Genomic DNA, 12,631 nt, shown 5'->3' with positions numbered 1-12,631 from the left:
CCCATCTTACAGTCACAAAAAAATGAACACTTGATCTGAAAGATGTAGTTCTAGCAAGATGGTCCCCAAGTTGTCTGTGGTCAGCCAGAGTATGGAGTATCCTTTCTCCCTCATTTTTAAGTTCAAGAAAGAAAATTGGAAGATGGATATTTTGGTCTAAAGGAAACTCTGATACCACTTTAGGCATTAAATGTGGATTAGTTCCTCAAGAAACACCATCCCTATGGAAAATGAGGTAGGGTTGTCTTATAAGAGCTTGCAACATTGATACTCTTCTTATATAGGTCAGAGCAATCAGTAAAACTTAGCTGTGTTAAAAACCACAAGTCAGCCAGATTAGCTTGTTCAAATAGAGCAAATGTTAGTTTCGTTAGCTTCTCTAACACAAAATTAATATCTCAAGGTGGGCCCACTAGTTTACTTGGAGGCCTCTAATGCAGAACCCCTTTCAAGAACATTTTTTCATGAGACTGTCCTAAAAGAGGAGGATCCATGGGCAGACATGCTTAAATAGTCGATAAATGAACCTTGACAGAGGAATAAGAAAGGCCATAGGACAGTAACTTGCACAAATACTGTAAGACCAAAGAACAACTAGCCCCAAATGGGTGTTGGTTATGTTGCTGGCACCAACTAGAAAACATGTTTCCATTTGCTAATATATGATTTTCTAGTAGCAGGCTTTCTTTCCTCTATTAGTACCTGCTGCATGTCCTCAGAAAATAGATGTCCAAAAGGAATTAACATTCCATCATACTGGAAGTAAATTTAAAAATGACTGATGTGCATCAAGCACCCCTCTTCTTGTGTAAGTCGTTCCATTCTCTGAGGAAGCTTGTGGTAATTGCTGCTCATTTCCAAAAGAAGGGAGAACCACTGTTGCTTGGACCCAGAAGGGAGTCAACACAGCAATCTTGGGGAAAGCCTTCTGAATCTTCAGATGTACTCTGGATATTATTGGAAAGGGTGGAACGGCATACAGGAACATTTCTGCCCAAAGAAAATACATCTGTCTTCAGGCCTTCTTTCACCGAGTCCTGGAACATAATTTTGCCAGTTGGTTATTGGGAGAGGAGACAGAGGTCTACTTGATGAGCTGCCCATAGATTAAATCTTGGAAGACCCCCTGATCTAGTTTCCATTCTTGAGTGTCTGCCTTGGTCCTGCTCAGCTTGTCTATCGCACAGTTTTGCTCTGACAGAATTTAGGGTGCCTGTAGAGTGAAATTGTGCTGTGAATCTACATGCCAATCTAAAATGGCTAGTCTGCAAAGGGGGATACAGCTTGGTCCCCCATTGTTTGTTTATGTACTACTTGACCATGGTGCTGTCTGTAACCATTTGAAGAGGTCCCATGGGACCTAAGATGGTTCAGAGAGTTGAGAGCCTTGATCAGGGCAAGCATCTCCTTCCTGTTTATGTGCTTGCATCTGTCTTTGGTGTCCCATGCCCCATGCCCCCTGCACTTTTAAATCTCCTGAAACTGCTTTTCAAGCATAAGTCCAAAGTGTCTGTGGTGACTGCTTTGGCGCAGGGAGGGAGAAGGGGAGACCTGGATTTAAGAATATCTGTTGTCTCCACCAAAAAAAAATTTCTTCTAACAAACCCCAGTACTCTGATCTGAAAAGATAAAGGGTGTTGATGCCAGGACCAAAGAGATTTCTGATACAGTGGTATCTTTCTCATGTGGAGTCTTGCCAGGGATCTCATGAGAATCATAGATGCCATGAGACCCAATATCCTGAGGTATTCCCTCACACTGAAGTATGAGTGGAAAACCTTAGAAGTAGATCTAAATAAAGATCTATTTTTTTCCTGTGGAAGAAAAACTCTCTGAACTGAGGTGTCTAGTCGACATCCCAAGAACACAATCCTGTGTGAGGGAGTCGAGAAAAACTTTTGAATGTTTTCTTGGAATCCCAGCTTGTGCAAGATATCTCTCACCCGAGAGAGGAACTGCAGATATTTTGAAAACAACTCTGCAAAACAAAGCAAGTCTATATATGGAAAAATATGGATACCATGTAGCCTGCAGTGAGCTATAATTGGAGCTAAACATTTTGGAATATTCACTGCACCAACAGTGTTCACAACGGGTAAGGCAGAGAACTGATAATCTGATCCAGACACACACAAGCCTGGATGAATAGGGATGTGACAATAAGCATTTTTTAAGCATAGTCATATGCACACACTGCAAACTATGAGTACTGGCCTATGCAGTGGGAGAAGCCAAGTTATTTAAAGCAGTTTTCTTCTTCATAAGAAGAAACTGTAGATAAAACATTCCTCATGTTTTCACAGTGTATCAGAACAAACTTTAACATATGAGCCTGACAACTTTAAAATTCTGAAAATCAAAGTTTCATAAGTGTACACTTTTCCCATACCTGTCAATAATTTTTCCATCCTTAATAGAGTAGGATTGGAATTAACGGAGTGCTTTCCACTGGAGTCGACTAAAGCTATAGCTGCTGGGTCAGGTTCGTGAATAGTGTATAAACATTTAAAAGACTGATCAATCTGCCTTTTCAGGGATAGCTGGCTGACTGTCAGGAAAATTGAAGGCAGTAAGATAATGATAATACATCCTCTAAAGCAGACAAGACAGGAGGAATGGGTATATGATCTGGAAAATCTTTCTGTAAAAACTTGTGTATAGTAATTTCTGAGAGGCTGAGAAATCTCCAGTGTTCTTTCTTTGAAAACAGTGGACATTCTAGTAATAGTCTCAGAGAAAGATACCTGGGTGGGGGTGGGGTGGGGGGATCACAGGACTAATTAGAAACTGAGCTCCTCTTGGAGTCTCGATCAGAAATCTTAGGACATATCCCTGCATCTGTCTCTGCATATTTAAGTTCAGATTCAGAATCTTGAATCTCTTCAGGAAAAGAGGCATACCTCTTTCTCTTACCAGAAACTTGTCTACAAGAAGGATCAATAGCCTTAATTAAACCCTGAGCCCGTCCCAGTAAACTACCCTTATCCAAAGAAATTTGAGAGGAGTAGATATTTGACTGGTTTTCTGTGTATTTTTGACAGGAAAAATGGAGCCAACCATGTTACTAATGGTTTCTGCTCCCTCAGGGATGGGCAGAGCATTCTGACGCAACAGGGAAAGCTTCCCGGTTTCCTCTCCCAAGACTGACAAGAGTTGGCTCTCCCTTGTCCACTGATGGGACTCCAACAGCTGCAGGGGACACAGCTAACCCCCAGTCCATAGTGACTGTAGGTTCTTCCCCAGAAGGATTTGGGGGTAAAAAGTGAGTGGTCTGAGGTACAACAAATGGCCACACCAGAGTCGCCCACCTGCTGTTGAGGCAAATTGCTAGCCTGCTATGGTGGCAAAGGCTGTTTGCTTAACTCTTTCTTTTTGTGGAAGAGGACTGACCATGGGACCAACAATCTGTTTATTGACATAAAAAAAAAACACAGTAAAAAGTACTTTCAAAGACCTCTGGCAGCCCCGTAACATAAAATTAAACACAATTTCTCCACAGAAAATATATTGCCAGTTAGTTTATACTACTTTTACTTCAAAACTGACAAACAAATGTGCCATTTAAAAGTACCTTACAGTCTCAAGACAGTTAAAACACAAAACTCCCAGCTGAAAAGTAACTTTCCTGAAGAAAAAAAAAATAAAAACATCAGTAATTATAAGACAGTGGAAGTTCCTTTTCCCCAAAGGGAGCTTATCTGCACAGCAAAGGAAAGCAGAAGCCAACCATTGATCCTCAAAAGCCTCAGAGTGCATTCTTCGGTCGCGGGAAAGTTCTGAAGGGTTTCACACACAAACTTGTCTTAGTCAGCTCATCTTGAGCTGCTTGACAGTTTGCGTGCATGGAAGGAGAACTGAAGATTTTGAAGCTGGACTGTGATCTTAAGCTTTAGAAGCTGGCCGGCTTGTATATCTTTGGCACAGCAAATCAAAACCAAGAAAATGTAAATGCATTACTGGTTAATGCTAAGAGTCTAAACAAAAAAAAAAACTCTACAAACTGTCCTAACCCCAGAGAATGCTGATATCTGTGCAGTTATTGAGACATGGTTTAAAGCCCAGGGAGCACACAAGGTAGTGCAAGGCTCTAATGCCTTCCACACATGACCAGCTACTACACAGATGGGGACTAAAGGTGGAGGTGTTTAGATTTACATCAAAAATATACATCAATGCTGGTGAAACAGGACAATGCATTTCAACTTCTCCATGTCCAAATCACCATAGGCAAAATCCCATCCCACTTCCTTGCAACCTATAGGTCCTAATGTATGACCCAGGAAACCCATAACATGTATTTAAACTTAATGTAAACACTCACCATCCAACCCAATACCATTATTTATGGGTGACTTTAATTACCCTACTGTTAACTGTGAATCCTAAATGACACTAAACATATAGGCACAGTGATTCTCCGGATTTTGTAATCACAAACTCCTTGGACCAGATTGTCAATTCACCTACCAGGGCTGCAAACATGCTGGATCTGGTCCTCACTAATATGGAGACTAGAGGGAAATGAGTGACCATCAATAAATTGCTGACATACCCTTCTGATTGTGCTGAGTGGTGGCAATGGCTGAAGTCTGGAAGAATAATCTCTTGTTGAAGTTGACAGATTTCTAGAAGTGCTGATACACTGCAGAAGTCATCTTAAAGGTGTTTTTATGCTGATGCCTCATGCATTTGGGTATGGGTTTGAGGAGGGAGTGTCCCTCCTCCCCCCAAAAAAACTCACCTATATTATTAACTATCCATTTTATTATTATGTTGATGTATGCGGTAGTATAAATGGGGACAACTGTCCATGACTGGAAGGTGTGCATGTCCGTAAACAGTTTAATTTCTTTTATCGTTGAAGCTAAATGTGTTTGTTTTCTGTGGATATACCAAGAAAATTGAGCTTAATGACATTTTCTTTTCTCTTTTTTTTTTTTTGTGTACAGGGCCCTAAGCAATACCCATACAATGACCTATATCTGGAGAGGGGAGGAGACCCCGATAAAGAGCCAGAAGAAGTGAAGCATTATGAGATTTGAAGATTTTGCTGCATGACCAGTTTCTCTTGTGGTTATTAAGCCTATGTTTATAAAATCTTATCAAAAATATTTATTATAAACCATAAATGTGTCCTCATTTGTGCATTACAGCCGTAATTTGAAAGCCGAAGGCAGAATGCATAAAAGAAAAGTTGTGGTGTTCTTGCAGAAATTTGTTGAGGGCAGGGGCTCAGACATAACAGCAAACACTGATAATTCTCACTCTTGCATGACTTGAAGCATGTGTTCTAAAGTGAATGTGAAAGGATAGTTGCAGGTTAGCATGTTATTTTGAAACGGAACTTACAGAGCATCTAATTCCATTTATTTTATGGTCCAGGACATGGTGGTAGTGACTGTACCCATTTGTTATGATATTTAGGTGTGTGCAATACATGCAACATTTTGGAAACGAGTAAGCCTCCCAGCTGCAGAACTGGATTGTGCTGAAATGGGGCCCTAGATAGGGTAATGGATAAGCACCCTCACCCATTCCAGTGTTTTTTTACTTTTCTCTCTCTCCTCCGTTACCATAAATACTGTTCAAACCTTTCAGTGTGTGTACTATTGTTTTTTTTTACTTCTACAGTGTTTGCAAATATTTGGATTGAGTTTAAAACTTTTATTTCAAATTTTGTAGCACAAACACTGACAGCAGTTTGCTAAACGAAGTAATGCAGTCTCATGATGATAACGGACTTGACATGAGCAACGGTAAATTTCTTTGCTTTGAAACTCTCACATTCATAGAAAATGCATCTGGCCAGTGGTGGATTAAGTGCACCTTTGAGCTGTTTTAAAACCATGGGCCCCTGCACACATTTTTAGGACCATGCATAAATGCAAGCATTCTTTGATTTACCTTCCTGATTGTATTAAATTGTATTCCATGTTTAGTACAATACCACTTCATAATGTGTTTTGAATTGAGTTTTGAAGATTTTTTCCAGTAAGTACTGCAACAAAAATGAACCAGTAATGACAAAAATGCCCATTTCAGCCATATAATAGGGCATTCAAACTGCTGTCATTTTAATCCACCAATATCAGTCAGTATGCACAATCTGTGCTGAAGTAAGTCATCTGAATAATTCCACATTAAACAGAACTGTGAATAATGAAGAGGTTGTTGCTGGCAAGCAACTTTGCATTTCAGTGCTTCATCTACACATTGCAGTGTCTGCTGCCCTTTAACAATAAATTACCTGTTTACGTTAACAAAAAAAATTGATGTGCTAGTGATATGCAAAAACTAGCAAGAGGTCCATACTTACTAGGCATCTCAGCCAAAGAAAGGACACCATCAGGAGTGCAGCACCCCCCTCCCTTTTTGCTGCACAGGAAGAAAATCCACAGTCTTCTGAACTAAAAGCAAGAGTGCTTACCCATTGCACAACTGGCAGTGAACAACAGCTGTGAAAGTTTTTGACTGACATTGACAGACTGCAATCTGCAGTGATTTACAAAAACAAATAAATAAAATTAAAGGAGACTTGGTTCATGGTTTGACTCTGAGCAAAGTTAATTAACTAGACAACCCACCTAACTGAAGCGTTTCACAGACACACACCCTCTGTTTAATGATTGCGCTTACTGGTATCTTTCCCTGCACATACCTCCATTAATGAATTTTCCCTACAGCTCCAACATGTTGGGATTCGTTAACGCAACATACTGCTTAATATGTACATCTCCCAATCCAGGATTATGGATTGCTGGTAACCTCTCCCTTAAGATCTGTTTGGTTGCTCTACGTACTTAAAAAAAAAAAAAAAAAAAATCAATCCCACTTGCATCTGTTGAGATGATGATAGCATGTTGCCCTAACTCTGAGGTTTCTGGGGATTGCTTCCCTTTACAGAAGTCTCCCACCAGGTCCTAAAGCCCTACTGTTATAATGGATATTGCTTGTATTTATTTTACACCAAAGCCAGGCCTGCATCATCCAAGCATAGACCCCCCCCCCTGCCAAAAGCCAGCATTGGCCCTAGGCAGCTGCCTAGGTTTCATACTGCTGCATATGGCTCTGCACAGCAGTATAGAAAAGTTTAAAAAAAAGTTATGAGCTGCAGCTACCTAACCTGCAAGTACACACCAGACTGGCATTTTCATTCATTTTTGACGTATGAAGTGAGTTAATTTCAAGAGTTAGAATAATGATCATTAATTATTTCTTAGCCGTGTGTGCCTCTAATGCCAGAAGAAACCCTGGCTGCCCTTGGCTCTGAGTTGGATTAAGTGGGTCTTGGAAAATGAAACTGATTAATTGAATGTAAAGTAGACTGAAAACTTGTTTAAAAGTGCTTTGGTACAGTGCATGATTTCACTCGGTTGCACTTGTGTAGCTGTTATGATCTTCTGTTTATTGTATGAAAAATAATTGCAGAACATGGTTTGTTCCATGTTCGACTTTTTCTGCTTTCCTGGCTTTGGCCTTGTGTGTCTTACGATTCTCAGTACATGTGCATCATCTTTCATGCATTTGCAAGGTATGCTACTGGAACAGGGCGACAGCTGCAAGGTAGCAAAACCTTGCCTGTTACACATTATATATAAACTTGGTAATCCTGAAAGGTCCAGGATATCTGCAAACTATTTTGTGAGAGAACTTTTTTATCACAGTGACACTAAAGTTTAATCCAAAACCACCCCAGTCTTCACAATTTTGTGTGTGTGTGTGTGTGTGTGTGGGGGGGGGGGGGTAATTTTTTCTCCATTGCCACCATTCACTCCCCTCTTCATCACGGGTGAGAGCCAGCTGAGAGGAAGCCAATATTTGGGCAACCCTCTCTTTTTGCCTAATGTCATGGTGCTTGCCAAATAACACACTTAGGATTTGGTATGGTATGCAGTGGATATCAGCAAGGGTATGTCATGCATTTTGCAAGTGACATAATCTTTGACTCTCTCATGAGTTTCTGTATTTCCACTAGGGACTTTACCTCAGGTCTGAGCGCCAGACAACCTCCCTCAAAAGTTGTCAGCAAGTCCCTGAGCCACTAATCAAACCTGAGTCACCTGGCTCATAGTAGGGCTTTATCTGTCTCTTTGCTAACTGAGCTGGTGCCTTTTTTACTTGTTTTATGTATTTTTAGCGTTTTCTTTGGACCCTTGGATAATTGTATGCCGATAACGTGTTTGGAATGCATTCCTCACATACTTCTGTTTACCTCATTAGCCCTTTTAATTGCCTTTTTTGATTTTTGAGTATTCTTGTATTGGTCTCCAGACGTGAATGATCTTGAGTTGAAACGTACCACCAGTTTTTATTGTGTTATCTCTTTGGGCAACTACTAAACTACCTTAAGCCTCTGCTGTCTTAGTGTAAAATTTTGCAGTAGTATTTTTATGTTAATGAAGTCAAAATGTATGTTTTATGCTTTGCTTGTTTAATGGCATCCTCTATCCATTTTCTCAGACTCTCAAAAAAAAGTCCATTTATTTTTCATTTGAGGCCAAAAAAAAAGTGTGAGCAAAGCAAAGGCAGAACATAACAGCCATGCTAGTCCAGTGTCAGTTTTAGTGGGAAAAAATGGTACCCATTGAATTTACATACCCAGAGAAGAAGGCATAGTGACCCAAAGCTGTGTGGATTCATACTAGGAATGAGTTATCTTGGCCAACTTTGATTTCTGTGAATGTCTAGTACACTGAACCAGGAAGAAGCAGTTGCTCTTGTTTGTCTGGACTTAAGTCTTCTGACACATTCTTGTACAAAAAGTTGTTAAGCAAGTTGGGTGGTAGTGTGAATTTCCATACTTTTTTCCTAGAGGGCAGAATAGCTAATATTCAGCAGAACAGCAAAGCATCCTGTTCAGAAACGAAGGTTCATGGTTATCATACCATAAAGTTCAGCGCCATTTGTGATGTCACGATGGGTGACATTTGTTGTATGCTCCCCCTAAATTACTTTGATAGTCAACAGAGTCTGTGCATCTTGTGGAAAAGAGAACAACCCAGAAGGACTGGTAAGGTTGATATAGATTGTATGGAAAAAGTTAGAAAGGCTTTATATTGTTGGAGAAATGGTTAACATAATGCACTTAAACTTGGTCCAGAGTAATACACCATCAAATGACCGTTAAAGAGTTTGTATTGGGAAGACTTCTAAAATCTGAAGTGGGATTTATGCCTGGTTTCAGATGTTTTTAAGCTACCAGACAGTACTTAAAGGAAGGTTTGGATATAAAGGAAAAGACATTTGCAGTGGAAAGCAAATAGATGTTTTGTGTGAAACAGTGTAACATATTGGTGTATTGTGTATAGTTCTGAAGACCAGATCTCAAGAATGTAAAAGGGAACTATCCAGAGAATGTAATGTAAAGTGTTTCGTGGGTTGCACTAGGGGATGCAAAGGGTCTGTATGTGTGTATTTGAGGAAGGGAGAGGAAAAGGTGTTTTAAGGTGTGAGCTAATAGCAAAACTCTTTCCATTGGTCTCGGTTTGATTCCTCAGCTTTCACTTGAGAACTGATCCTGACCAAGTCAGTGAGCCAGGTAATTCTCCCTACTAGCCTTTGAAAACAAGCATATGTGCTTAGCATATTTACCTGGTTAAGAATTAATTAAAAATAAAAAGCTAACCTGGTAGAAACATACAACCACCTGTAGGGTATGTCTACACTTTGTTGCTGGGTTTATTTATGTATGTTTGTTGACGGAGACAGTGCACTTGGACAAACTGCTCCTTTATGGTGGAGTTCTGGACAAAATAAGTGGGTCTATATTACGTTATTGAACTTTTAAAAGTTGAAATGTCATATAGTTGACACCATATGATCGAACTTTTAAAAGTTTGAATGTTTCAATGCAGATCTCCGTACCGTGCAGAATGGGAAGATTTCCCTTTCTTGCACTTTAGTGCAATCTCAGAGTTGGTATATTTAAAGAACGGGGGGTATGGGGGACACATGGGGGCTTGCCCCTGCTTAAAACGCTCAGGTAGGGTTTTTTTTTATTTTTTTATTGTTTTTTAATTACTATTAGATTTTTGAACTTTTAAATGTTCGATCATATGGTGTTGACCATATGACGTTATAACTTTTAAAAGTTCGATAATGTAATATAGACCCAAATAAGTGAAGTATACAGAATGGACAAATGTATAGTGCAATGAAAATATTACAATATGTACAAAAATGTCAGGTTTAATTATACAGTATGCTGTACACTGGCAGTCAGCAAACATCATCACCCCTTCTTCCCTGTTACATTAGGTGTCCCACAAGGCTGAATCTTAGGCCCTCTACTCTTCTCAATATTCACTGATAACCTACATATCTCAACCCCACAAGCATCATTCAGTATGCAAATGACACTACAGTCATCTATACTGCTACTACTATTGAGGAGCTTCAGAAACTAATGCAACAATCCTTCCTAGTAGTAGAAACATGGCTAACAAACTCCCAACTAATTCTGAACCCCCCCCCCCCAAAAAACAAAACTCATGATACTCCAACCCACTGAGTCAAGTGTATCCATAAGCTCATTTAACATTATTTTGTTAGATAATGCAGGCATTTCTCCCTCTCCTCACACCAAGCTGTTTGATGTCCACATATCCCAAACAATAAAAAAGTATATAAACTTGGGACATAAAAGAACAAACACTACTTCACAAATAACACTAAAGCTAAAATTGCCCAATCTCATTTAATATCTATACTGTTATAGGCATCTCCCATACTCACAAACCTTAGAAAATCTGAACTAGTAAAACTTGAAACCTGTTGCAATAAAATTGCTAGATATGCCATCAAGTCCCCATTTCGATCTCACCACAGTATTACACTTTAAAAGCTGAATGGGCTGGAACTCCCTCAACTTCATTTTTTTTTCATTCCTCCAAATCCTTTGGGTTTCTAATAAATAGTATGTTTGGAATGGACCCCATTCCTAAGTCAGGGTACAATTAAATTTCAAGAAATTAGTATTCTAGGTTCATAGGTAAGTACTAGGCTATTTGCCCGAGGGCATCTATAAGCCTAGCCAGAATGTGTTGGCTTTCTTCTTTCAATCTTTGATGTCAGCCAAAATTGCTCTTTGCAGCACTCGCAGTGACCCCTTCTGCAATTTGTACTGGGTTATATGGATTGGTAACGTGATTGTAAATTCTTTTTGATAAGACCCGTTGCTCCAACTACTGTTGGAACTGTCTGGGTATCTTTCTTCCACATTGCTTTCATTTCTGCCATCAGATCCTGATATTTTATGACTTTGTCTCTCTCTGTACGCAAGACACTGTAGTCACTAGGTGTAGCAATGTCAATGATCAGTGCTAATTTTGTCTTCTTTCCTTGGACCACTATAGCTGGTTTGCTAGCATTTATTATTTGAACCGATAGTAATGGGTAATCCCATGTGATATAAACTTTGTCACTTTCTATGATGCTTTGCAACTCGCGTTTGTGTTTTTCAGCCACTTTAATACCATAATGTTTGCACAATCCCCTGTGCAACAGTCTTCCCACATTATTATGCCTTTCAGTAAACAATTCGGCCATTAGTATGTCACAAGCAACAACAAGGTGTGCAACTGTTTCCAGTTCTGTTTTACAAAAACCTACATTTGTCTGTTTCTCCCACATGTTCAATGGACTTTGTAAACTGATGTGTACATAGCCCACTATCTTGGGCTGCCAATATTAACCTTTCATCTCTTGGTTTGAATTTGCCTCTCCTTAACCATTCCTGTGTTAGTTCCTGATCAATATGAGGTTCTTGCAGAAGTGTTGTATACTTGCAACTATATTTATGCTTTTTGTACATTTCTTGCCTTCTCATCTGGTCCTTCACCTTATATTCTTTCTTTTGTTTTTTTTTTTTCACATTCAGCTGCTGCCTGATTTTTATCTACTTCTGGTTTGATTTCCATTCCTGCTTGACATCTATGTGCTTCTGCTAAGTTAAGCAGAGAAGTCATCTTAGATTTATTCTCCTCATATTTCAAAACTTTCACTACATTTGGATCTTGTGAGGTCAGTAGATGTGTGGAGTCCCATGATTGCAGATCCATACATGTAATCAGTTTCAAGGAGGCCCATCCCTGATTTTTATAGATCATTTGGTGAGCATAGAGCACCCTTCTTGTTTTAATATCTAATCTATCCAACACTTTTTGGGGCCAGTCACTCACTCCAAAACCCTAAGTTAGGACAGGAATAGCAAATTGGTTTATAGCTTGGATCTTGTTCCTAGATGTCAATGTTGTTCTCAGGATTATGTCTTCTAAAATATTCCTTACTGAATTTTATTTGCATTTGTTCATTTTTTTTTTTTTTTTTGCTGATCCTTCATCACTTCCCACATATTTGTACACTCCTTGGTCAAATTATTTTGCATCATATTCTTGTCCCAAACTGATGTTTTCCTGGTGCTGCAGTTTTCCTGCTTTAAAGGTTACTTTTGCACATTTATCAAGACCAAATGACATTCTTATATCTGAAAAAGTTTCGACAACCTGCAGCTGTACTTTCAGTGCCTCATCTGATGAGCTATACAGTTCTAAATCATTGATAAAGAGAAGATGAAAAGACTTTAGACTTTTTATATGAGCCAAATTGTAGCCATAGCCTAAGGACCACTACG

General features: G+C 39.3%; 1 protein-coding gene across 1 annotated transcript in view; it reads left to right on the top strand.

Moving 5' to 3' along the window:
- NDUFB8 (NADH:ubiquinone oxidoreductase subunit B8) overlaps window positions 1-5,597 on the top strand; it is an 88,990-nt gene extending 83,393 nt beyond the window's left edge. The window contains exon 5 of the mRNA XM_044056483.1: window positions 4,950-5,597. Coding sequence (XP_043912418.1) covers window positions 4,950-5,042 — 93 coding nt within the window. The 3' untranslated portion in view covers window positions 5,043-5,597. The remainder of the gene's footprint in view (window positions 1-4,949) is intronic.
- Window positions 5,598-12,631: the final 7,034 nt, after the last annotated feature.

The sequence above is a fragment of the Protopterus annectens genome, chromosome 14.part0 (assembly GCF_019279795.1).
Source record: "Protopterus annectens isolate FY-2018-M chromosome 14.part0, PAN1.0, whole genome shotgun sequence".
Taxonomy (NCBI): domain Eukaryota; kingdom Metazoa; phylum Chordata; order Ceratodontiformes; family Protopteridae; genus Protopterus; species Protopterus annectens.
Note: the sequence above shows the minus strand (reverse complement) of the source record. Positions and strands in the feature narration are given on the sequence as shown.